Source organism: Astatotilapia calliptera, chromosome 7 (assembly GCF_964374335.1).
Source record: "Astatotilapia calliptera chromosome 7, fAstCal68.1, whole genome shotgun sequence".
In the NCBI taxonomy this organism is placed as follows: domain Eukaryota; kingdom Metazoa; phylum Chordata; class Actinopteri; order Cichliformes; family Cichlidae; genus Astatotilapia; species Astatotilapia calliptera.
The window spans coordinates 4,334,394-4,361,886 of NC_137428.1; the positions used below are offsets into that span (position 1 = coordinate 4,334,394).

General features: G+C 40.5%; 2 protein-coding genes across 8 annotated transcripts in view; one reads left to right on the forward strand and one right to left on the reverse strand.

Annotated features, from left to right (window-relative positions):
- ndrg4 (NDRG family member 4) overlaps positions 1 to 9,042 on the forward strand; it is a 66,600-nt gene extending 57,558 nt beyond the window's left edge. For 5 of the 7 annotated variants that reach the window (XM_080304044.1, XM_080304046.1, XM_026172574.2 and 2 more), the window contains 11 exons: positions 62 to 122; positions 214 to 300; positions 406 to 462; positions 1,027 to 1,130; positions 1,261 to 1,317; positions 1,691 to 1,742; positions 5,633 to 5,680; positions 6,346 to 6,381; positions 6,529 to 6,580; positions 6,765 to 6,803; positions 8,138 to 9,042. In XM_080304044.1, the coding sequence (XP_080160170.1) occupies positions 62 to 122; positions 214 to 300; positions 406 to 462; positions 1,027 to 1,130; positions 1,261 to 1,317; positions 1,691 to 1,742; positions 5,633 to 5,680; positions 6,346 to 6,381; positions 6,529 to 6,580; positions 6,765 to 6,803; positions 8,138 to 8,292 (748 nt within the window). In that variant the 3' untranslated portion in view covers positions 8,293 to 9,042. The remainder of the gene's footprint in view (positions 1 to 61; positions 123 to 213; positions 301 to 405; positions 463 to 1,026; positions 1,131 to 1,260; positions 1,318 to 1,690; positions 1,743 to 5,632; positions 5,681 to 6,345; positions 6,382 to 6,528; positions 6,581 to 6,764; positions 6,804 to 8,137) is intronic. The other 2 variants (XM_080304045.1, XM_026172575.2) reach the window with 1 other exon arrangement.
- A 3,840-nt stretch (positions 9,043 to 12,882) lies between these two features.
- On the reverse strand, positions 12,883 to 20,243 carry LOC113025132 (olfactomedin-4-like). Its single transcript, XM_026172580.2, has 7 exons — positions 20,071 to 20,243; positions 19,856 to 19,978; positions 19,555 to 19,773; positions 18,765 to 18,918; positions 16,629 to 16,856; positions 14,686 to 14,854; positions 12,883 to 14,428 (listed from the first exon to the last, which is right to left on the reverse strand). The coding sequence occupies exons 1-7, from the start codon at positions 20,122 to 20,124 to the stop codon at positions 13,975 to 13,977; spliced, it is 1,401 nt and encodes a 466-aa protein (XP_026028365.2). The 5' UTR covers positions 20,125 to 20,243; the 3' UTR covers positions 12,883 to 13,974.
- Between the last annotated feature and the right edge of the window lie 7,250 nt (positions 20,244 to 27,493).

Sequence of the window (27,493 nt, forward strand, 5' to 3'; positions counted from 1 at the left end):
ATCCACACATATGAATTATTTAAACCATTGCATCCTTATTTGTCTCGTTGATCTTGTTTAGATTCAAGAGCATCGTTGGAATCGGTGTTGGAGCTGGAGCTTATATTCTGGCCAAATTTGCTGTAAGTCAAAAGTTATTCATTGTTATTTATGAAACAACAATAGCATTTCCATTTAGGTGTGCAAAAAGATTCTATTGTCTTTTACGCTCAGCTGATCTTCCCTGAGCTGGTAGAGGGTTTGGTTCTGCTCAACATCGACCCCAATGGCAAGGGATGGATTGACTGGGCTGCTACCAAGGTACCTCTCCTATACTGTGTCCATCCATTAATCCATCCATTTTCACATTTATCAGCCTACGTATGCCTTTTATATTTCTCATTGCAATAACTCTGTTTCCCTTAGCTGTCAGGTCTGACCAGCGCTCTGCCGGATACGGTGCTGCCACATCTTTTCAGCCAGGTAAACTCACCTTTAAACATAATGTTGTTTAATTTCCAGTGTGCTTAAGTTTCTGAGGTCAAAGTCATTGCAGGTGAAAACCATAGAAACCTAACCCTAATCCAAACCCCATTAGAATATGAGATTTTTGCTCTCTTCAAAAACTGTTTGTGCCAGGGAAAAAACATTGTAATTGTCCAAAAAAATTACAGTTACAGTTATTGTTCAAGCATGACGGGAAAACAGGAAGAAAATATGTTTACTGTAACTCTTTGAAGTTTAATAACAGGTTCCTCATTCTAAGAAGCAATTATGGTTTTCTTTGTTCCTTGATTGACAAAACTTTGGGGAACAATTTCATCATAACACTGAAAACAAACATCAAGTATTCGGATTACCAAAGGTACAGGTACGGTTAGGGTTTGCATTCAGCACCAGTTCAGTGGGGGCTAAACCTCACAGAGCAGCACAAAAAAAAACAAAAAAACAATTTTAATAAAGTAATTTTGTCATCATCCAATTCGACTGATTATTTATTCTTGTATAACTGCGAGTACTACTGACCACAGCTGTATTTCTGTGCAGGAGGAGCTGGTGAGCAACACAGAGCTGGTGCAGAGCTACAGGCAGCAGATCAACAACAACATCAACCACTTCAACCTGCAGCTTTTCTGGAACATGTACAACAGGTGGAAGCTCAAACTCAGTGTATTTTTAAGTCATATAAATATATGTAATATGAATAATAAACGTAACAACAAACATAAACACGCAGCGTTTTTTTTTTTAAACTCGTCTATCTTGTCTTGCCCCTTTCAGTCGGAGGGACTTGGAGATGAACCGCAGTGGGACAGTGCTTAACGCCAAGACCCTGAAGTAAGTCTTCAGATGTGCCATCACAGCACAGTGTTATCTAAGGTTTAGTGGAGGTTAAAGCTTTTATTTTTGTTAATTTTGGACAGACTGACACACCACTGGAATCAGCTGACCAGCTGTTAGAATAATGAGTTTCTTGTGTTGAGTAAATACAGTCACATGGTATTATAAACAGCTATAAAAGATTAGATAATATAATGTAAAAGATTCTCTTGTAAAAGGCATCTTCAAACATGTAGTCTGGACCCGACAGCAGAACAACAGACATATATTTAATCTGAGAGAGTTACGTGTGCTGTAAGTGATAATTAGCAAAATCATGTCAATGCTTAAAATTTTTAAGATGTTCACAAAGAATACTGATGGCCTCTAGGTGTCCTGTGATGTTGGTTGTTGGAGACAATGCGCCTGCAGAGGAAGGAGTGGTGAGTCATTGTTCTTTTTCTTTCTGTTTGTCTAAAGCCAGTTAAGACAAACAAAAAATCTTTCAGTTGGATTCATATTTTATATTCATTACTTGGATAGCTACACTGATCAAAATCTTCTCTTTCCTACTTGCAAAACATCAAAACTTTACATTTATTCCGACCAATGTTTCTGGCAATGTGACAAACATTAGTCTAGTTTACGCTCTTTTAGCTTCGCTTTTGGTCTCCACCAGCTCCTTAGAGAAAGATCTGGTTCTTTAGTTGCTAAATGCTCACGTGTTAATCACTAACTGTGTCTGTCTGATGCCACCAATAAGGCCACCATGAATGCACTAAAGCTCCATAAAAACAACTGTAATGCTTGACCAATGCATTCATCAGGGTATTTAACAAAAACTCTCTCCCTGTTTAGGTACCAAACATGATCCCGCACAGGTTTTATATTGGTCACACCCCAAATGGCCTTAAACCACTAGTACCAGAACCTCTACTCTGTTACCATTAAAGCACTTTAATAACAGCTGAATAAGTAGCTGAAACCCCTAAACGCTCATTAAAGCTGAAGATTCAGTGGATAAGTCTCTGCAGGTTTTAAACATTTCTCACTTAATGAACTTATCTTTGAGAAAATGTGCAGAGTGGGATCACTTAGGCTTGTATGACTATTTTGAGGGGACTTGGAATTAGTCTGTGACCTTTTTGTCTCATCATGTAGTAGCCGTGCTTCATCAGTTTCTTTTCGTCTTTATGTTGCTTCTATAAATTCCCCACAGAGCTGACTCAGTTTGTCAGAGTAAATAAAAATTAGCTTACCAGCAGACCCTGCCCTCCTTCTTCCTCCACCTGTTCTCACTCTGTTCAGTATTTTGTTCTCACTCTGTGCTCATTCGTGAATAAAGAAACAGGTCAGCCAGCAGAGACATCTCTACAAGCCTCCTTCTCCCCTGCCTGTCTGCATTACTATAGGTGTACTATAGGTGTGTGTGTCTATTTGTGTACGTGTTCTCCAGAGGCCAGATGGCCTCGTTCTCGCTCTGGGGCTGTCTGAAGTGGCCCAGATATGTGTGCTTCTGCACCAGTTAATCTGCCGCCTGTTCAAATTGATATCAAATCACTCCATCCTCTGTGAGATGGAGAACGAGATGCAGGGAGAGTGATGTTGTTGTTATAAAACCTCTTGAAAAGATAGAAGGATGGAGAGATGGAAGCAGGGATGGAGGGAAGGGAAGCGAGGAAGTGAGAGATGTGAACAGAGGTTAATTTATTGGATGTGACAGATGGAGGTCATATTAATATTTCATATCTGCTGATATGACCAGCTGAGGCTGCTGAGTATGCTCCACTTACTTTACGCTTTTCTTTCTTCCTTTTTTTAAGCATAAATATACGGCACATTTTGTACATATTCTTATACATATTTCCCTTTACTTACTAATTTGCATGCTCCATCTGCCTGGCAATTTTGCAATAAAGGCAATAAAGGCTATTTCTATTCCATTCTATTCTGTTAATGCAGAGTGAGTGGAATATGGAGAGATGCATATTTATAAGAGTCACATTTGCATTTCCTGCAACTAATTTGCAACTGTTTTGTTGTAGCTGTGCAAATAATTTGTAATTGATATGCAGTTTTGTATCAGCAGATGAAGCTTGTCTAAAAAAATTTTTAAGAAAAATTCTTATTTTATTCAAAAAAGTGCAGATGTGCATTCATCTCACAGTTATACGTGTTTATTTTGTCAAGATTACCAAAAATGTATTTTTGGAATCTGTGTAAAGGATTAAAGATTAAATGCAGCAGAGAGCAAAAGCATGTTCTCGTTGGTTTCTGTGTGATGCCCTGAATGTGCTTTTGCATGTCCACATGTGAGCAGTTAGGCATCGTTTGTGTTTCTGTGCACATCTGTATGTGCACACACTGCAGATGAATCTTATCCTGCTGGAGTGAGTCATCTCTGCAGCATACTGCAGTATCTGGGTCGTCTCCATATATGGACTATACATTCACCATCTCTGATAAAGTCCTGACACTGTTTATCTTGGAGTTGAAAGTTTTCCATCTATAGCAAGTGTTTCAGTGTGTGTTGAAAGCACGCCAGCACTCTATATGGGTTAGTAGTTTAAGGTGTGTCGTGTCTTTTTTAATTATAGCAAGCAGTTTCATTTGGCTTTATAGCTGTTGCTTGCTCACTGCAATTTGCATTTTTAGATCTTAGACTTGATTCTTGCACTGAAGTCTAAAATCAATAGAATTAGAATATCTTCATTAAGATGGTGGATGTTAGTTATGAACTCACTGTCAGCTCACATTTCCCCAATCAACCTTTGAGTGTGTTCATATGTAAGGTTTGGCATAATATGGCCAATCACATGGACATGAACAACAGCAGAGCCCCAAAAAGAAAACCAAGCAATATAGCCAAACAGATCTGAGGAATTAAAAAATATAATCCAAGCTAAAAGTGACACAGTAAAACCCGTATGGAAGTCTCCGCAGCATATGCAGTATATTAGGCATAACTGGTTAAATGGTACATGACATGTACCCTTGTAAGAGATGAGAAGTTTAACTCTTTTCCCTTTGGATTAGGGGTAAGTTTGGTAATATCTGTGTCACGGTTCACGAGGCGAGCCGTATGGAATTATTAAAGGACCCAAGATGCAGCACAACTGAGGTGAGGAAGCTTTATTAAAGGAGCGTGCTCAAACAAAGGCGAGGGTGGCAAAAACAGAACTGAGTAAAACCTAAACTGGGAAAACTAAGCATAGAAAACAAACCTGAAACCTAGAGGCACATGGAGATGCAGGAGACATGGAGAGACAACCAGCGACAACAGAGGAAGACACGCAGACAAACCAGCAACTAACAGAGGCAGACAGGTTTAAATACAGAGAAGGATAACGAGGGAATGAGACACAGAAGGCGGGCACAGCTGGGAGTAATCAGACATGACGGGACAGGGGAAACGTAAACTGAACATACTGAGATCACACACGGACCTTCAAAGTAAAACAGGAAAAACACACACACACATGCAAAGACACAGACTCAGAGACTTGGGCTAAACACAGAGACCTGACTACACTAGAGGTAATACACAGGCAGGGATGACACCAAACAGAGGGAGCACAAACTAAACCCTGGGAAACTAAAACACAACAGTCATAATACATAAAACTATCAAAAGTAAAAGTACAAAAAGTCACCGACCCAGGACCATGACAATCCGTCACATTTGCTCAGTCAGAAGAGGGTGAGCTCTGCCTATACAGCTTACCTGTACAGGAAAAATCCAGAATCTGTTCTAATGGTCATCAAACCATGTTTTTATTGATTTATACTGAGGTTTCAAAACTCATCATAAAGGTACAGTGGAGGTCATCCAATGTCAACTTTATGGGGGAAAGAGTTAACTCTAAGAAGCCAGTGTTATCTTGTGTTGTCTTGTGTTATCTTGTTAATCTCTTTTAAGTGTTACTGTATTTGGTATGTGTGCAGAAAATTACATAGTTTGGGAAACATACTGATCATGGTGTCACCAATCTTGCTAGTGTGACTTTTGGCCCCCAGCTCTGTATTCTGCAACAATTTTTGACGTAACCAGTGAGGCCATGCAAACCACTACTATAAAAACAGTAGCTCACTTATTTTGCCTGAGAGTAAAGGAACGCCTTTCAACAATATATTTTTGTGTGTTATTACGTTTTTAGTAAAACACTCTGAATTTCCCTGTATCTAAATAAACGTGATTGTACTTGAATGTTATCTGTAAATGTGTGGACATTTATGTTATGTTGCCTGATGAAGTCATCAGAAAGCATGCAAAAAGATGTGATTGTTCTTGTTATCTGGCTTAGTCAGCTCAACCTGCTGTTTTGTCTTTAAGGTCGAGTGTAACTCCAAACTGGACCCGACCAACACCACCTTCCTGAAGGTAAACGTTTGCTCTCGTTTCACCTACTACTGCTGTAGATTCACTGAAGCAACATTTTAAAGTCAGACACACAAAGGAAAAGTAGACGTGTGATCATCAGCAATAAAACAACTTGTTTCAGTTTTCAGTAATTTTCTAAAAAGCTATTTTGACCCTTTTTACTTTAGTGTTGTGTTGTTCAAAGAAATATGTTTAATTTTGGTAAACATCCTAAATAGCTATTTCTTAATTACTCTACATTGGAAGTAATTCAGTGTGTAGAAGTTGAATAATAAATCTGAACACATTTATGAACATATTCACAAACAAGAAATACTGAACCCAAGCTTTAGAAATACTTGGGTCGATATATTCTGACAGAATGTTTCATAAAGAAGAAAATACAAGAAAAATAATAACATAGACATTGTTTACCTTGATGATAGACCACCAAAGACACCAAACAGATAGATAGATAGATAGATAGATAGATAGATAGATAGATAGATAGATAGATAGATAGATAGATAGATAGATAGATAGATAGATAGATAGATAGATAGATAGATAGATAGATAGATAGATAGATAGATAGATAGATAGATAGATAGATCTGTCACACAGACAGAGATGGTTGATTGATCATATGCTAGTTGGCTGATGGCTGCTGTCTCCTCCCGTGGCAGATGGCTGACTCTGGTGGACTGCCCCAGCTCACACAGGTAACACAAACAAACCACTTTGCATCATGAAGATGCTGCTACACAAACAAATAAAAACACCACAGAGCACAAACTCACCATCCACATTTAAGACACTGTTTCCTCAGAATTGAGTGGAATAAAAACTCTGATGTGTTTTTTTTCCAGCCCGGCAAACTGACAGAAGCCTTCAAGTATTTCCTGCAGGGGATGGGCTACAGTAAGTCTCCAAACCGCCATAGTTAGTGAGACAGAGTGGGATTCAGTGTTTTTTGTTTTATTTTTAAAATTTACTTTCAGGTGTATTTTTGTAGTGTCGAGTGAGTGTGCTATGATGTATTTTATGCAGAGGGTTATGACCAATATTAATCTTGCCCTCTGTCTTCCTTGCCCCGTTCTTTCAGTCGCTAATGTGAAGGATCGGAGGTTGAGTGGAGGGCCAGGTACTTCCTCCTCCCCGTTCACCTCTGACCTGTTATTGCCCTATTCAATGACTGTGGTATTTTAGAATTTCTTTTGAATTTCATTTGGTTGTGAATATAATATTTTGGGCTGCAATTATTATTATTATTATTATGGTTATTTTTTTTTTTACTTTTGCTCTCATTTTTGGAGTTTCTTTTATCCTAAGGACATTAACCCCCCATCTTTGTTTTATCAAATATAATTTTTCCTCCAATGGAAAAATATACTGCCCTTACTTCCACTCCCCCCATTCCTTTACCATTGCATCTCCAGTCCTGCTCTTTGCATGGCGTTCAGCTAGCTTTGAGCAAAGACTTTCAGACCAAGTTAACAATAATTCACCATGTCTTTAAAAAACGTAAATAAACTGTTGACAAAACCAAGTTGTTTTTAGTTACACTGGTTAAAAATTTATTTTTCCCTTGTATCACAGAAAGATGGAATGAAATGAACTGAACTTTGTTTAGAAGATTTTAAAAAGCATAGCTTACCTGATAGGAGAATTTTAAGTCCAGAGCTTTGAGTGTTTTTCTGCAAATAGCCATGATTTTCTGACCTTATTTAAAACTCAGCTTTGATATTCAAATATCCCAGGGTTACCTTTGCATTCCAATTTATTACAAATTATGGATTTTTGCTCATTTTTCCTATCAGCAAATTTTAGTTTTATTTTCAGTGGGAAGCAAAACAAAATACCCAGGTAATAATGGAGGTCAAAGAAGAAATATTAAACTTTAATGTGCAAACTGGCTGAAAACAGGCTCCTGATGTTGGTCTTTGTCTACTGACTGTGTAAGTGAAAAACTGTAGGCTAACGTGTGTGGTGTTAAAACTGTCAGGGATGCTTTTCTGGGTTGTTTCACCTTCCTGAAGGAGCCATAATAAGTCAGTGAAGTGTGAATACAGGTTAACTTAATCCTGATTACTCTAAGGAAATCCAAAAATGTCTTTGCTCAACTTGTTATCTTTCTTCAGTGCAGTCATTTAATAATGACCAAACAAACCCAGTTCCACACTAATCATAGTCTGTTCCCATGAGAACAACTGAGCTTATTATATCACAGACTGAGTACATGGTGCTGTTAATGTGTCTCCAGGTAGACACATTAACAGCTTTAATTAACAAGCCTAACAATTCATGACTGTTGTATGAGCCAGTCAGCTGCCGTTTCTCACCTGCTATGAAGAAACATATTCTTCAGTTATCCACATTAGCATGTGCTCCCTACATCCCCCCAACATCTACTGATTGCACTTTTTTATTTATTTTTTCAAAAATGTAAGAAATTTGACATGTTGAAATTTCTCCCAGTGCCCTCAGCCAGTATGACCCGCCTAGCTCGCTCCAGGACGGCTTCCCTGACCAGCGGCGGCTCCGTGGAGGGATCCCGCTCACGAGCCTGCACCCACTCGGACAGCACTGAGGGAGTCGGCGCAGTCACCCATACCATGGAGGTGTCCTGCTGAGAAACCACAGGAAGAAAGAGGGAGGGAGGAAGTAGAGGGATGGAGAGAGAAACAGTGAGGCGGGCTGTGCAAACAAGAGGTGGAATTGAAGGTGTGAGAGAGGTAGTCAGGCTTGATGGACAGGGATAGTAATATTTGAAGACAGCTCTCTTTGTCTTCATCTACGTCCTCCTTATCCCTGTGTCTGCCATTTTCTTCCCTCCTCCACTGTAAAATTCCATATGTAACGCTACTTTAACACCCTAAACACATTTAAATATCCACCTCAATTTCCTTTCTCCCACCACTCAATGATTTAGCATTTACTCTTGAAGTGTCATTCTTGTGTTTGCTGAGTGTGGCCTCATTCTTTGCGTGCACCCTTTCTAACCTCCCACCCCCCAAACACACAAAACAGTAATTCTGTCAACAGTCCATACAGAAATATGCTGTAAAGAGCTAGTGATGAAATCTGATACGAGCTGGTAAAAGTGCAGGACATAGCAATGAGAGCCAGACCGTTCTCACTCCCGAGGCGTAACATCCCGACGTTTTGTCACGTCCCGCGGCGTTCCTGAGGAACGCGAAAGGTGACCTTCCGCGTTCTTATGGTATGCGCCGGGTTATGGCAGAAATCCAGTGGAATGACGGTCCCGCGGTAATAGACGTTCCAGCCCTGTATTCCAGCCCTAAACCTAACCTTCTCCCTAACCCTAACCATAACCTTGTTCCTACGCTTAACCACCACTTTAATGACGTTAAATAGTGTTTTCCCAAGCGATTTGAAGGAGAAGAGTAAACATGTGTAGATTGAGTCCAAACGGTTGTCATAGGTCCTCAGTTTTCCGATGTCGTCATGTAGGAACGTGTTGGGTGCCCGAAAACGTAATATGTTGACGATTTGTCACCTAGCGTAAAATGTTACTGTTTGGGATGAGAACGTGTTGTGAGAGCAGTACTTTTATGGGGTGTTTTCTGTTTTTATGTGACAGATTGTGAGCATCTCTCTCTGTGAAGTTTGAGAATCATGCGGGTGGGTGGGGGGGGGGGGGGGGGGGGGTGTCCAGAATTAGGCAGACGGCAGAACACAGCATGTCGTAGCCGAGTGCACCTGTAGCGCTAGAGAGGATTTGTAAGCATAGTTAGAGCTCACAACGTTGCTATAAAGCTGCACTTGGTAAGACCTTATTTCAAATGGGTGAACTATAACTAGATTGAAACAGTGTGATATTGTCAGTATATGCTTCAACTTATCTCCATTGATGCATTTACATTAAAATATTAATAGTCCAGGTTTATAACAGCTCAAACTTTGAAATAATAAGCTATTTTTCAGGCTGTCTGTGCTTCTGCATGTGTAGTATCTGAGACATATTCTGAGGCTCATTACCTCAAAACAGGAAATTACACGCGGGCCGCCAGTCACAAGCGCACCAAAACCAAGCCACTACACCACCAGGGAGCTTTATCAGTTTATCTGCTTTACCTTCTTCTTTTTGCCACAATAATATTTACATTAACGTCTTTGAGTCATCTTGATTTTGCGTGAGAAGACAATCTGGAGCTGTTTGGTATCAAATGAGCCAAAAATTATTTAAAAACATCAAATCCAACGTAGCCAATGTAGCAGCAAAGTTGTTATGAAGCACTTGAAAAACACCTTCTGTGAAATCAAGTGAGCCTGAAACTATTAATATCTTACACTGCAAAACATGTAAATGCTTAATAAAGACGGTGGAAAATGCACCCATACGAGCAAAATACTTATATATAGTTTGCAAAGTGAGGAATATTAATGTAGCTATATGAGCTTGAAGTGCAGATTAACCTGTTTGTGTTAACGAGGAACTTGTCAGAAAGCTAGAATTTCAATTTCAATTGCATTTAAAAAATCGTTTATTCACAGAAAGCCCCTTTACATTCCCATCATGAGCAGGGCCGGCACAGGAACATGATGTTACAATGCATCAGCTCCAAAATTTCACTTGGAGCTAAATTAGCGTAATACACCAGAGTGCAGCTTTAAGCCGCGTGTCATCTCACATTTCTCAGACAATCCACTGCATAATACTAGAATAGAAGAAGTATTTATTAACATGTATATGCATGTCAATGTGAAAGTAATCTTAGGGCATTCTAGTATGTAATTAGTTTCTAGTATTAGGGCATTCTTCATTAGCACCTTACTTGTGGCTAGTTAAATAGAGCCATGGATGCAAACACCTTCATTAGCCTGCAGCTGTAGTGCATGGATGTGGTTCTCGCCATAGGCAGCTCTTTGTGGTCTCTTAAGATGACAATCACAGCCTGACTCAAACCAAACTTGACCAGGGAGGGGAGCTGAGGCAGGACCAGGCCAGCCCGACAACCTCTCGCTTCTGGGTCGACGTCACAGAAACTTGCCTTCCGTTACAGCATCCAGCCCCTCTTTGTGGATATACCAAAGCTACCCACCCACACAAACACACACACACACATTTTCGCACATCTACTGAAGTGAAAGCTGCGTGGGCTGGATTTTGTAATGGAAAAAAAGGAATACACAAAATTCACATGCAAGATGGAATCCATTGCTATGTGGTTAGTGGGTGTTTTGATGTGCCGTGAAGCCACGATCTCACTGGTGTAGTGCAACATAGTGAGTATATATGTGTAGTTTTAGACTAGTGCAACTGTGTGCTGCAATCTGCTGTAATCCTGGATCACCTTAATAGTGATCAGGGATGGGCTCCCTTGGATTTTAGCTCATTAATGTACAGTATTCATGTACCATAGTCACCTTCGTCTGCTTTCAGTTTTACAGGAAAACCCTTTGGTCCCCTGTCAGAAGGGGCGTAGCTACCAATTGCTGAGGTGTGCACTTCCCTGAGGCAGCCTGTAAGGGGCGGGGCTTTTTTGGCGCCATTTGGGCTCCAAGCTCAGAATGTAGGGTAACCCCCAGCCACTTAAAAAAACAAAAAACAAAACCCCTCCCTCTAAAAAAATAAAAATAAAATAAAACAAAAAAAAAATCACAAGGTGCCCCGGCTCTCACAGGCAAACCCAGCTGCACCCTAAAGGGCTATCAGCTGAAGTCACTTTTTAAGATGTCGGTAGTGTTTTAGTCATAGTTGTGAGCACCAGGGGGCCCTAAAAAGCAACAGGCTGGGAATGAAAATGAGAAAATGCTATATTTGTGTAAAGAGGAAGGGAAAAGATCATTACCAAAACACAGAGAGAGATTCTGACCTGAAACATGGCTGAATGAATGTTAAAGGAAAAGAATGTGAATTCGTTTAAGCTGGAGAGATTGTTGAATTGCTTGAAATATTCAGTAATGGTCTCAAAACGCAGAAAACAGGGATCAGATCAAAGACGTTCTTATAGAACCTCATCGGCCAACTTCACAAAAACTCAAGGTTGCATGTAGCAGATTTTGTGATCATTTTCACTGTTTCTTCTGTTCACTAAGCTATTTTCTGCCATCCTCCTACATGACTCAAACTGCCTGGGGGGGCTCCTGAATGTATCTTGTCCCTTTTTGAAGTGCTGTACAGTATTGTCAACCCACACCTCATCCTCACTATGTTTTCCATTTCTTTTATCTTTGACATTTAACCATGTACATGAAAACCCATCTCCTATCTGCTCCTTCCTCTTCGAGGTCTTTAAATAGTGAAGTTGAATTGTGAAAGTCCACAGGTCCTGTAAGCTAGCGCTGGATCAGTTTGTATAGACCTTGGTCCTCCTTGCACTTGTAGATACTTCTTATTTATAGAGCGGGTTACCCCAACCGAGCACTCTAACATTACCGTATTGTGAGAAAATGTATTTCTTTTCCTCTTCTCTTGGAGATTTTTTTTAAAGACAATAATAGGGTGTAACCTCTTCATGGTATTTTATTGGTCCATGTGCTAACACTATTTCTCTTCTTACTGCCATTATGACCAATTTGTATTAAGCAATAAGTTCTTTTTTCTCATTTGGATCGTTTCATATTGTGGGAATCTTCCCTCTGAGCTTGTTTCTATTCACAACAGTAGGACTCTTACCGACTTCGTTGTCATCCAGATGTGTACTGTAAAGTTTAAATATATTATATAAATACATATACAAAGTAAACTGTCTCTGTCAATGTACTGATCAAGTAACAAGTGAGAAATAAAGACTTTACGTCAGAATTTGACGACTCAGGTGTTTTCTGTCACGTTTTGGGTGCATGGGAAGCCTAATAGAGAGACGCCCTTAGACACCAAAAATGTGGTTAATATAGAGCAGCTCAAGGTTCAAGGTTCACTTCATAACCAGTGCGCAATATTGCGTTTATGATGCCAGAGGCCACAGGGTAAAGTGTGGTTTGAGGCCTGTTCTTATACAAGCTTGCTCTCTGTACGCAAGCTAGCTTTGGCTAGCAGTCTATGTACTGTACACCTGAGTAATGGGAACATATACCAGATACATACAATGTAGGCAAGTAATAAAATATTCAAAGTAGATCATCTCATTAAAACGCTTGAAAATAATGTGAACATACATTTGGAAACTGTTGGCTCTGTCTAGCACAGGCCCACCGCTGGAACGAGACAATTTAACTACACAGCAAAGGCATTGAACACCAAGTAGGCAAAGTTCTTTGTGTTACTCATGCATGAGGGAGACCTGCCTGGAGCCAAGTGTCGTTCCACCCACTTGACCTCCGTCAGACTCTCAGCCAGGTTCCCCATAGCACTCCTTTTATTGAGCTCACATGAATATACATAGGTTCATTAACATATGACGTCTACATACACACAAAGAGTACCTTGCCTGTGCGTTGTGTAAGCATGTGTGTGTGTGTGTGTGTGGGGGGGGGGGGGGGGGGGGGGTCAAGATGTGACCCTGTGAAGACTCCCCAAAGCTGGTGCCAGGAGTCTAGCGGTCCATCTAAACAAAAGGCACTTAGCCTAAAACTGATATAGCTACGTTTATCCTACCATAAAACAATAAGAGAAGGTTTGACCTCTCCCAGGATGTAGGTGTGAATGCCAGAACACTCTGGAATGTACACAAAGCCTTTGCAGACTATTAAGGATCAAACCTCTACCAACATGACATTGATTATAACACTCTAAGCATATATGAGTAGATATTTCTAAGCATAAATGACAATCAAGAATACAAATCTAACAGAAACTTGTAGTTTGTAAACTTGTAAATCAAACATTTTGAAGGTGGAGAGAAGAAGGGTCAACATGTTTCAGCCAACTGATGTTGGAGATGAGGGAACTATTAGGCAAAATATCAGAAGTCATTTCTGGTACAGAAGGCAATACCCAGCACTGAGGCCTTGTCTGCTGAAGGATATTGCATCTTTTTATAATATTGTGGAAATACCATACCTTGTGGTCTTTAAATATTTCTAATTTTCAGAAGTGAGATGTGTTTGCCAGTTGAACTGACTTCCTGATGGAGTCTACACTTCCTATACAATTACTTGATCTAAATTTATACCAGTAGCTCCATGTTGACTTTTGAAACATAGCCTGAATATAACACTGAATAAAACCACACCAGAAATGTATGCTTTTAATTGATTGAAGGAAAACAGTAAAAAGAAAGAGACAACAGTAAATTGGTTTAGTATGTAAATTGATAATGCATATTGTGTATAGTATGTGTCATTTTTCAGAAATTCAATGCTTGTTTTTATTCTTTAGTAACTATTACTGGAGTCAGTATTTAGCTTCAGGACTGATTATCCAGTAACTCAAACTGCACCTTGTAAGAGACCATGTAGGAGTCACAGTAGGCATGAAGCATCTGGTCCACAGGGCTGTAGTTCAGGGCTTGAATGTTTGGAGCCAACTTCTTCATGAAGATGCCAACGTTGAACCTCTCTTGTCCCGTCACGGGGTTGAAGGAGTAAAAGATCTCCTCGACCTCTTCGTTGACGTAACGTGTGGCGTAGAGGACGCCGCAGGCCATGAAGGTGTTGGTCACTGCCTGCTTGTAGACTGAAGTGTGCCAGGTTTGTCCGAGCTTTGGTGGTTCACCCTCTTCCACCTTGGACAGAACCAAGTTGCCAAAGTCCTGGGTGGTGGTGTAGACCACCCAGATGCCAGACTCATCTGTTGCCAGGTCCAGGTCAGTGCATTGGTAGCATTCTTCAAGGTTGCAGAAGTTACCCTTTGCATTGTACCTGATTAACAGAGGACAGAAATGAATGTTTTACACCAAAAAATGTCATGTTTGCTTATCTCTTAAAGACCTGTACTTTATGGTTTCTCCTTTTTAAAAGAATATATTTCCCATGAGAGTGTTTGCAAAACTAATATTTATACTGAGTAAAATATGAGTAAAAAGAGTATTTGCTATTCTTGTTATAAAAATAAAAACTGTATTTATTATCTTTATTACAAAATAACCATTTTTAAAAACAGAGTTAAGTGAATCAACCTGGTTCCTTTGGGTAGATGTAAGGTGGTAACAATTTTGGAAGTGAGGTTGAAACAACAAACGGCATCCTTGTTGTAACAGTTGTAGTACAAAGCGCCTCCATACAGAACATTATTTGGACCTTGGATGGTGTTGGTAGCTGGATTTGAGGGACTGATCTGGACGTTGCCTGAAAAAGGAAGAAAAAGATAATAACTGACAAGCCTGATTAAAAAACAAAACCTATTACATTTTATAATACTGTTTTTATATTATCCACAAAAAAATAATTGTGCTTTTTTGGTGGGTACATCTTTTCATTGGTCTTTGATTATTGTTTAAATTATTTTCAGGATCACAAACATTCTCTTGTGTGTCAATCCTCTGCTGAAATTAGCCTTCAACAAATTTGAAGTGTATTCCCGTCTGACCCAATGTTGCTAAAACCAGCAGTGCCTAGCTTTTTAAAAAGTTTAAGGATTGACTGAATTTTCTTTAAAATTAGTTACACCTTCAGGGTGAACCTTTGGTGCTGAGATTGTCAGGAAGAGAGCCGGATTTTGAAAGTATCAGAAGATTTCGCATGATTCATGCTGTGTTTTTAAAAAAAAAAAAAACAAAAAACTACTGAGAGACTGGAGGAGTTTACTGGAGTCACTATCTACAAGTTACTTTTAGACTGGCAGTATAGACAGAGCAAGGTGATTAGGGATGGGTATTGATAAGATTTTCATGATTCCGATTCCATTTTCGATTCTGTTTAACGATTCGATTCTTTATTGATTCTTTTTTTAAAAGGAGAACACTAAGGTCGATTAGCTTAGAACTTTGCTTTATATCTTCTCTTTGAACAAGATAGAAATTTAGAAGTAACATGGCCTTACAAACCCAACAGTGAGATCTTAAGAGATCCAACCTACGGCTCTTCAATGGGGTGTCACAGGGTCCCCAGGAAAAAAAATTGTAAATGTAAAATAATAAAATAAATATTCTTCTGTAGCAATAACAAAGTATAACATAAATTGTTCTGTAGCAATTACACAAGAATATCCAGTAATGTCCCTGCCTACAATTAAACACATTCACTTAGCGAAAATCGGGGGCATCTGCTGTGGCAAATGGGTGCAAGCCTTTTACCACAAACTCAGTCACTGCTCGGTGACATTCGTCTATCCTGGCCTGAAAGGAGACGCTACCGGTAGACTGCAGCGAGAACTGCCAGCATCTGAGCCAGACTCTGTCTCTCTCATCACGGTCACCTAAATGCACAGTAATGGCAGGTTTTGTAATAAGGCAGATCGCGCTAACATAATATGCACTGTTGTTGATTATTTATCTGCCGCATTAACGGGAGAGGACGTGCAAACGTTACCGCTGCTGCTGGGCTGAGATTCACGAGTCCGGAGCGGAATTAAAAACACGACATTCATTTAAGGTCATCGCGTGTTTTGTGAGCAAATGTTTTTGCATATTTGTAGTGTGTCCTTCCTTAAATGAAATATCTACTTTGCAAGTTGCCGTGTTGTCATCAGTTCTTGTAAAGTATAACCACACTTTTGAGTGTTTGAGCCGCCATGTTTCCTGCCAGGTAAATGACGCTCCGCAACGTGGTGACGTCATTCGGGGCGACTGGAATCGATATCGACAATTCCAAGGAATTTTGAAACAGTGGGAACCTCAACAACCTCAGCTGTTCTCAACAAGAACTGGTTTTTGATACTCATCCCTAAACGTGATGCTGTTATAGAGCCAGTTCTGCTTTTGTGCCTTTTGTGAAACAACTTACATTTCCACAATTTTGGGAACTGACTCTGTAGTGTGACTAGCAGAAGTGTTTAGTTCTAGCTTACGTTTTTTTATTGGAGGAAAGTCAGTCTACACCTTGCCTTCCGTACTGTAAATAGTTTACACTTAAATGTTCCCCAGTATGCCACAAAAAATATTACAAAAGGACAGGTTCTTACCAGGGACGCTCACCCCAATGATGAGGGAGCTCAAGGTGGAATAGAAACGGACGTAGTGGGCATATCTGTTGCTGGAAGTCAATATTACCCGCCAATACCAACTCTCCTTCCCGGCTTCTGGTTTGGGATCCCGACCCCAGGCACCATACTTGTATGAACCAGGATACTCTCCTGCTGTGTAGACCCTCGGTTCACTTATATTCAGAAACTGACCATAGGGACAATTACCTGAGGATAAAATGTTAAAGGAAACAAAGCGAGAGTGTTAATTTGCATGGCCGATTTCTTCCCATATATGGCTATAGTAGTTCATTCAGCAGGATTATAGTCAAGGTAAGACTACTATTTATATCTGCAAGAGTTAATGTTTGGTTGCATTGCTCTGCTCCGGGCCTTTCATGGAAAGTGGAGAGCAGCAGCAAAACTCCAGTACAGAACACAGCAGGCATCATTGTCAACCGATATTGCAATGATTAATCAACATACAGAATGCAAGAAAGCTCTGTGCTGGAAGTTGGTTGCAAAGTTGTTGCTTACAAATGGAGAGTCCTCTTCTCACACTAAGGTTAATTTTGGAGTTTCACAGGGTTCAGTGCTTGGACCAATTCTGTTTACATTATACACGCTGCCTTTAGGCAGTATCATTAGAAGACACCGCATACATTTACACTGCTAAGCTGATGACACCCAACTCTATCTACCCATAAAGCCAGATAACACACACCAATTAGTTAAACTGCAGGAATGTCTTAAAGACATAAAGACCTGGATGGCCGCTAACTTTCTGCTTCTTAATTCAGATAAAACTGAGGTTATTGTACTCGGCCCTGAAAATCTTAGAAATATGGTATCTAACCAGATTCTTACTCTGGATGGCATTACCTTGGCCTCCAGTAACGCTGTGAGGAACCTTGGAGTCATTTTTGACCAGGACATGTCCTTCAATGCACATATTAAACAAATATGTAAGACTGCTTTCTTCCATTTGCACAGCATCTCTAAAATTAGAAATATCCTGTCTCAGAGTGACGCTGAAAAACTAGTTCATGCATTTATTACTTCCAGGCTGGACTACTGTAATTCATTATTATCAGGATGTCCAAAAACCTCCCTGAAAAACCTTCAGTTAATCCAAAATGCTGCAGCAAGAGTCCTGACAGGGACTAGAAAGAGAGAGCAGATTTCTCCTGTTTTGGCTTCCCTTCATTGGCTCCTTGTTAAATCCAGATTTCAAAATCCTGCTCCTCACATACAAGGTCTTAAATAATCAGGCCCCATCATATCTTAATGACCTTGTAGTACCATATCACCCTATTAGAGCACTTCACTCTCACACTGCAGGCCTACTTGTTGTTCCTTGAGTATTTAGAAGTAGAATGGGAGGCAGAGCCTTCAGTTTTCAGGCCCCTCTTCTGTGGAACCAGCTTCCAGTTTGGATTCAGGAGACAGACACTATCTCTACTTTCAAGATTAGGCTTAAAACTTTCCTTTTTGCTAAAGCATATAGTTAGGGCTGGACCAGGTGACCCTGAATCCTCCCTTAGTTATGCTGCAATAGGTGTAGACTGTTGGGGGATTCCCATGATGCATTGAGTATTGCTTCTTCAGTCACCTTGCTCAGTCGTTATGTGTTAATAGACCTCTCTGCATTAAATCGTACTTATTATTAATTTCTGTCTCTCTTCCACAGCATGTCTTTATCCTGTTTCCTTATCTCACCCCAACTGGTCGCAGCAGATGGCCCCACCCCTCCCTGAGCCTGGTTCTGCTGGAGGTTTCTTCCTGTTAAAAGGGAGTTTTTCCTTCCCACTGTCACCAAAGTGCTTGCTCATAGGGGGTCATTTGATTGTTGGGTTTTTCTTTGTATGTATTATTGTAGGGTCTACCTTACAATATAAAGCACCTTGAGGCAACTGTTGTTGTGATTTGGCGCTATATAACTAAAACTGAAAGGTGAAAATTGAATTCAATTTAAAGTGGCTTGCAGAAATGTGGACATGCTAAAGCAGCTTAAATAGCACGTTTTTTGATATCTGCCAAATTAATGTTGGGTATCTGTGCAGGTGTGGAGATATGCAAATGCTATGCTATAGTCAGATCGCTTTGAGCTGCATAAAGGAAGCTTTTGGGGATTACCATGTGGACGCTCAGTGGGTTGGTGGGTGGGATGAAGCCCGTTCTTGCATTGTTCCAGGTCCCTCTTCAGGCGTTGGTTGGCTTGTTGTCTTTTCACCACTTGCATTGTGTCAAATGTCTCTAGCTCCTGCATCTCTTCTCTCAGGTCCTGAAGCTGACATCAGCAGACATCACAGATCTCTGATCAAAAACTCATTTTAATTGCACGTAAAATATGGTAAGAGTTTTGAATGAGCATTTACTCAAAATACAACCTGACACATGAAAATGGTGCATTAAGTAAGGCTGGGTTTATGCCTGACTGAAGACCTTGCCATGGATAAAAATTAGACAAAGTATTTATTCTACAGGTAGAAACAATGTTTTGTGTTGAGCCTTTAATTAGGAGCAGTCTTTGAGGAAAACAAGAGCAACCACTGAGCAGTCTGTGAATTAGAGAAGCAGACTACTTTTTGAGAAGACTGCCAGGCTCGGCACATACAGTGAGAAGGCCAAGTCATAGCAGTACTGTGACTAAGCAGACTATAGTGTTGTTATGATGTATTTCTGTCATTGGAGAATTTATAGAATTCAGTAGCTTCAAAAACATCAATTTCAGTAACTCATTTTGAAAATGTTCTAATGGGAATGTAAATTATTTTAGATGTGTGTAAGTCAGAGTGACCATTTGCTTTGTCTGCCAAGTACCAAGACTTCAGAGATCAAGTGAAAAAAGCATTTTACGTTAAAACGCGATCGAGACTTGAAAAGCAAGTTCTTAATATAATGCCTCATCTGTTTGTGAATTTACCTGTTGAGTTGTCGCAGCAGTAACACGCTCCTGTTCCAGACTGGTGCTGTTGAGCTTATCAATCAGCTCATTGATCTCAGTCATTTCGTTCTCTATGACGTAGAGGCTGAGAACACCGTAGAGCTCTCCATCATCTTCTTTCTCCAGCATCGATACATCCTTCTCCAGTACAGGCAGACGGCGATCCAAACCAAGGAGCAAACTCTCCAGCTTTATAATCTGCAGGCAGAGCAGTGGCTATAAAGTACTTAGCATGAATGCACACATACATACACACACACACACATATACACACACATACCTTCTGTGGCATAAGGTTGCTGTTGCAGTCTAAGGCAGCACCTTGAACTCTTTCCAGTTTGTCATGAGGGAAACTTTTCTCAGATTGTGCAAATTCACAGACACAATTCTCAGACAAAGATATCTGAAATTTAAAATGTTAAACAAAGCAAAAATCAGTTAATAAAAAGCAGTTAATTTAATTAAAATATCACAATGTCTTCTGTGTTTTCTTACCTGCTGGGTGATGGTAAACAGCACACACAGTGGAACAATCACATACAGCTTCATGTTGGATCGCTCGGCAGAACTGCATGAAAGTGTCTTAGTGGCATGTGTGTGACTGCAGCAGCTAACTTGTGTACACTCCCATTAAGCTCTACTGTGAGCGTGTGTTGAGTTTCACTTCCCCTCTTGTGGTTGGGATTGCAGCAACACATGAAATTTTCTACCTGATGAGGAAAAATTGAACGAGTGACAGATGGGGGTCCTGCTGCTCCATTACTGATGAGGAGTACAAACACTTTGTTTGGAGAAGCACAAAAAAGACTTTTTGGAAAAGGTCTGTCATCCACCAAACAGTTATTACTCATATTCCCAAAACACCAAAATGTTAGCATCAGATCCTTTAACTTCAGCATCCACCAGGAATCAGCCAGTGGCTTAGGAGTACTGCTAGGGTTGGGTTGCATTTGAGCTACATGCTGAACAAGCATATTTTCAGAAACTAGAAGATGTTGATTTCAAAATGAACTCTTATCTTTTGTACTTGGTCTTACGGACCTTGCACACATTTCCAGTTATGCATTTTACATAGAGAGGTTGGACCTCCTGCACATCCTCCAGATACTGAGTTGGAGATCCTGGTAGAGCTACTTTGTCAGAGTAACACTTTTATGACATCCCTAAAATATTATCATGCTCTGTGACACGTTTTCCTCCTGGGGCTCTTCACTTCAATACAGTTTAATTTATACAGCACCAGATCACAACAACAGTTGCATCAAGGCACTTTTTATTGCAAGCTAAACACACTACAGAAAAAAACAAAAAAATATTTGTTCTGGTTTATGGTTTATGTGTAAAAATGTGTAAAAATTACAATGTCGATTTTTTTTTTAACACCTGAAAAATTCTCAAAAGCCAAAAATATCACGTAGCACGGGATTGGAGTTATGTAGTACTTTGCCTTTTAAACACATTAGCTTTAGGCAGACTAAACCATCTGAGGTCTAAGCCATTGTCGGTGATGACCCCAACCATAACCCTCTGAACTCTGAACCTCTGCAATCAGAATATATCATTTTTGTTTTTATTAAATTTTTCTCCAAGACTTGCAATTGGGCAACACAGAAAATAACCATTCTAACTGCAACACATGGAAAACAAATTTTACCCCCCCAAAAAGGAAAAAAAAAATGTCTGCTTTGCTCTTCTCCAAAATACAGGGTTAGGGTGGGTTAAGGTCAGACCTCAGAGGGTTAATAGCAACACAACTTATACACTCAAAAGGACAGAGGTCCTTCAAAATGCAGTTCTGTGGCATGTTGTTGGGAAATCCTGTGAGGGAAGTGTGATTAACATGTATTTGAACCTTTCAGATTTCCTGAGATGTGCAAACAGCTTCTGTATTGAACCACTGAACTTAGGAAATATCACACCCATTAAGAGTGCTGACAACATTTAATTTCGGTAGCTTAAATTTCCAAATAATCCAGATGACCTGAGAATACATGTCAATTACACAGAACTCTAGTGTCATTTTATTGTCAATCATATAAACGTTATTAATTAACAGGCAAACCTGATTTAGGCAATGCAGTGGAAGAACTATTCTGAGTATTTTCCCCCTTCGTGCACTGCAAAATCTCCAGTGTTAAATTGACACTAGAAAGTGTCTATATGTGTCCGCTCTTTTGAGTGTTAAATTAACACTTTTGACAGTGTTATATTTCCAACAGTAAGCTAGTCACTGAGCAGTGCTGACTTTCTATCACTGGGAAATAACTAAAGATGCTAGTAATATTTCAGTGTTAGACAAACAACACTGCTAATGTTAGTCATTGTTAATCTTTAACACTGACTAGGTTACTGCAGAAATATAATGCTGTCAAAAGTGTTAATAAAACAGTGTCGAAATTGTTAATTTAACACTGGAGATTTTGCAGTGATGAGTTCATAGTTTTTGGATATTTGTCACATTTACATATTTCTATGAATTGCTTTGCAAGTTTGATACCAGCTCTGATGTGACTCCAAAGCCTTCCAAAAAGTGAAGCTTATGTTTCATGAGTCCACAAAATATTTTCCCAAATGCTTCGAGGATCATCAAGATGTTTTTTATAGCAAATCTGTGATAGCCATCTTGTTACATACTAACAGCCACTTGGTCACAAGCAAACCACTTAGGGTTAGGGTCAGTGTTGGGACTAACGCGTTATTAAGTAACGCGTTACAGTAACTACGTTATTATTGTGGTAACGAGCACGGTAACTAGTTATGCCAAAATCAGGAACGCGTTAATCGTTACTGGGATTTAGGGTCATTATTCGTTACTTTTTGAGGTGCCTATCACGGAGCTTCCACAGATTTAGTAGCATTAGCAAGTGGTGGAGGCCAGCAGGTGGAGGAGGGAAAGGGGACGGAGGAGGAGTAGAGACCCGAGGCAGCCGCCGGTCCGAGTGTCAGGTGAGCTGAACTTCAGGTAAGAAGTTATGACCTAGGCCCTATTTCAGGAAGCCGGTTTAGAAAACTCAGAGTGAAAAATGATACACAGGGTTGAGTAACCCCGAACTGTCCAACTCGGAATATTCGGTTTCACAAAGGCTGATAACAATTAGTTCAGTCAACGCGGAGTTGCTTTAACCCCAAGTTAAGCGCGCACACGAGGATACATAAAGCCCTGATTAGTGGAGCACAGATTAAGCGAGTCACCATGGAGACGGAGGGAAAGAAGGCGCGGTCAATGTATTTTACAGCGCTTGAGGCCGAAATTCTGATGGCAGCATATGCCGATAACATGCGAATTTGGGCTTCAACATCTACTGGCTCTTCAAGGAAGGAGCACGCCATGTCTGACACTTCCTACAGTCAGGTTTCTGACAAAGAGGCGGAGAAGGTCAGGGTTAGTTGAAGTAAACCTGCTAGGAGGCATTTTAGCTTCACGGAGTGTGTCGTCATAGTAACTCACTCAGAATTAATCTAAACTCGCTTTGTGAAACCGAAAACCCAGAGTTTTCGTTAACTCAGGGTATACTTACTCAGAGTTTGCACTAAACCGGCTTCCTGAAATAGGGCCCTGCAGTCTATCTGGGTCAGATATAAACCAAGTTTAGGTGGAGTTTATTTTCGTTATGCTGACTTTTTCGTACTGTGTACTAGCTAGCATGACGGAGTTTCTATACATCTGGGTGGGTGCTATGATGTTACTGATGTTGAAATTTATTTTGTTCATAAGGTTGGTTAGTAGAGTTGCCAACCATCCTGTAAAAAAACGGAATCGTCTGGTATTCAGAGAAAATATTATACGTTTCTTATTGAGCTGAAAAGGAACAGTTTGTCCCGAACTTCAGCTACAATAAAAAAGACACAAAGCTGGTGTTATTCTGTGTCTTTGCTGCACAGCTGCCTCCTCTTCTCTCATTCTCCCCCTCCCTCTCCTGTTTCTACTTCAATCATGAAACTGATCAGCTGATCAGCTTTTCTCTCTTGTTTGTTTATCACCCACTTTGCCCCAGAAAGAAGAAACCAGCGGATGTCGCGCTAAACAACAGCGGCACGTTTAAGCTTGATCAGCTGTTGTTAGAATTTATTTAATATTATTCTCTAGTATCAGCTGATGTTTGCTGGAGCCACAGCTGTAAAAGCTGCTGGTCATGATATCGGTTTGTATATCTGGTGAGAGGGAAACATGAAGATGAAACCAGGAGATGTCCTTACTGAATCATCAGAGCTGAACAGGTGATGGAGAAACAGGTTTACCTTTTAGGTGACATGAATGAGTTGAAGGGAAGTTATGAACCGTTTCTGAGAGACAAATAACACCAGGATCCTTTTCTGTGTAGCTGACAGCTGGTAACTGTGCAGGGGCGGGTCTAGCAAAGTGTTGCCAGGGGGCAGGTAGGGCATTAACAGGAAAAGGGGGGCACAAAGAAATACTTTTCTTTCTTATTCTCATTTAAAATATCTAGCTTTTAAAAAATAATTATCTGAATCTTGCAACAAACAATTGATAGATTGATGCATATATACCATCAGAACAGTGTACATCACTGTCAGAACAGCGTTTGTTTTCATTCAAAGGCTTTATGATTTTTACTATAATGGCGGCCGGTCTCTAGTCAAAATGCCCGGGCCGATTTTTTGTCCCAGTCCAGCCCTGTATGCAGCTCATCTGCTGTCTGGTGTTACCTACATCTTCCTATTCAGAAGGCAGAATTTCCGAGTTCTGAGTACAATCGAAAGCACCACGACTGCAGTTTTTGTGTTAGATGTAAAAAGCGCACATGACGCTGTGACGTAGGCTAGAATCATGGCGGCGGTCAACAACGGTCCAGGCGTGGGGTTTCTCTCGTGGAAATGTGCACATTATCTTTTTCTTTCTATTGGTAGGTGGCACAGTGCACTTGTGGCAAGTAAGCAAGCTAGAAGACTGGCAAAGTTATGGAAGCAACACATTAACAAGAGAATTCTGAGTAAAACCAAAGTTACTTTCCCTAGTTACTAGTTACTTTGAAAGTAACGAGTAACTTGAAGTAACTGAGTTACTTTTGATAGAAGTAACTAGTAATGTAACTAAGTTGCTAATTTAAAGTAACTTACCCAACACTGGTTAGGGTTAGGTTGCATTTTAGCCACATGCCATTTTTTTCTCTTTTTCTCTTTTGGCTCTCAGCGAAGGCGGTCGCACTTTTCTCCTCTCCTGCCCTTATCTTTCCTGCTTATCTGCTTATGTCCTTGTCTTGTCTTGTGTTTTTACTTACTTTTCCCTGGAACACTCTCACAGTCTGTTCTCTAAAACCTAAAAGAGGAATTATGGATTTGATCAACTGGTCTCTGAATGCAATTGACACCCCTTCTCAACGAGAAGTCTGGGCTCGGGTGAGCCTGACTGCTGAAGATATCTACCTATTTGGAACCATGATAACAGGGTTCTTGCTGATCGGAGCTGGCTTGGCCCTGACTTATCGAAGAATTAAGGAAACGGAACCGACTGTTCAAACTCCCACAAGGCTGCCCGCTGGGATTGAAATGATGGGACGAGGCGTGAGTTTCTCAAAATGGGCTCATTGAGTGCAGCACGGAGAAGATCTTGGAGAACACACGGCTGCCGTGAATACTAAGAACAAGACCTCTGAGTGAAAAACTGGATTATATCTGGAGGGGCTAGCTCCAATAACACCTTTGAGCGCTAATTCAATCACATCTTGGGGAAGTGCACTGCGGTCGTGAGTTCTCAGAACCTGCTCTTTGAGCAAAAAGAATGACAACATCACGGAACGCAAGTTTGGATAACATCATAGAAAGCTCACGGCTCTCCAACAGGAGATTGAGAGACCAGTGTTGGACTGTTAGAACAGCTTTGAAATTCATATGAGTTGTTCGCTCTGAAGTAAAAACCATCATCACTTCATGCGCAGACCCCTTCGGCGCCAGCTGCGGCCTCAAGGCTGGAGCTGAACAAAACACCCTGATAACGACTGTGTTTAGACTGTTCCCCCCATTCCATGCAAGGCCACCTGGGTTGGCTGGAAGACTGTTTACTCAGCCTGGCAGGGCAAAGGACACTGTCTCAGCTGAACTCTGGACACACACATACACTGATATGCACACACTGATCCACCCTCCCTTTCCAAACGCCTTCGATGCTTGTGCCCTACCGGGGAAGATGGCGGGTCGACTGGACCAGCGCAGACACGCTGCAGGACCGGATGCGCTGTCTACACCGGCTCTCTCTTACCCTTTACCCGCCCCTGTTGCTTGTCTTGTGTTTCTATGGTGTATTGATAGTGATGTGCTTTTTGTGCTGAGGTGTTTTTTCTGTTATCAAACTGTTCTCCCACTAGGAGCTTAGTCTGAGTGGAGTTTTTTTCTCCTCCTCTTACCTCATGTTATGTATTTTCGTTGTTTTTTTCCTATCAGCCTACTTTTCTGACATGTCTCCCCAATGTGTTGTTTGTGTAAAGTTTGGTCAGAAGGTTCCTTTGTAAGTGCGCATGCGCCATTAGCGTGCTGCCAGCTGTAACCCTAATTTCCTTCGGGATTAATAAAGTATTCTGATTCGGATGCCAAACAAAAATGTGGTTAAAATAGGTTGCAGTCCTGTTAAAAGATTTCCCTTTCAGTGGTGTGAGATGGTTAACAATTCCCAATAAAGAGGTAAATGTGAACCTAACCCTAAACAGGTCACTGTTGACTGGACCGATGTTAACAGCATTGCATACTTTAAATATCTTCATGGTTTCACCTGGAGCTTGCTTGACAGCTGTTTTCCCTTGACTTTGTACTCTAGCTCAGACCTTCCCAAAGTGTGGGGGCCACCCCCTAGGGGGGGTGCAGAGCCATTGCAGGGAGGACGCAGTATGTAAAGGGAAAAAAACAAAAAAACCAACGCTTGGACACTGGTAGCATGGGGCGCCTCCACAAACGCAAAGCAGGAGATGAAGCATCGCTGAATATGTTTCCAAGCCAACTTCATTCTAAGCCAAACACTAGAAAATATGGTGAAGCATATCTGCCCTTTGGTTTCACCTGCACAAGTGCCGAGGTAGGTCTCCCCTGCAGAATTGGTTTTCCCTTCGTCGGGAGCTCACACTGGGCTGTTCAAATCACGGACAAACAGTATCCCACATTCCTTATTTTTAGTTCACAAACACTTGTTGTTGGTTAAGGTCAGACCTCAGAGGGTTAATAGCAACACAACTTATACACTCAAAAGGACAGAGGTCCTTCAACATGCAGTTCTGTGGCATGTTGTTGGGAAATCCTGTGAGGGAAGTGTGATTAACATGTATTTGAACCTTTCAGATTTCCTGAGATGTGCAAACAGCTTCTGTATTGAACCACTGAACTCAGGAAATATCACACCCATTAAGAGTGCTGACAACATTTAATTTCGGTAGCTTAAATTTCCAAATAATCCAGATGACCTGAGAATACATGTCAATTACACAGAACTCTAGTGTCATTTTATTGTCAATTATATAAACGTTATTAATGAACAGGCAAACCTGATTTAGGCAATGCAGTGGAAGAACTATTCTGAGTATTTTCCCCCTTCATGCACTGCAAAATCTCCAGTGTTAAATTGACACTAGAAAGTGTCTATATGTGTCCGCTCTTTTGAGTGTTAAATTAACACTTTTGACAGTGTTATATTTCCAACAGTAAGCTAGTCACTGAGCAGTGCTGATTTTCTATCACTGGAAAATAACTAAAGATGCTAGTAATATTTCAGTGTTAGACAAACAACACTGCTAATGTTAGTCATTGTTAATCTTTAACACTGACTAGGTTACTGGTAGAAATATAACGCTGTCAAAAGTGTTAATAAAACAGTGTCGAAATTGTTAATTTAACACTGGAGATTTTGCAGTGATGGGTTTATAGTTTTTGTATATTTGTCACATTTACATATTTCTATGAATTGCTTTGCAAGTAA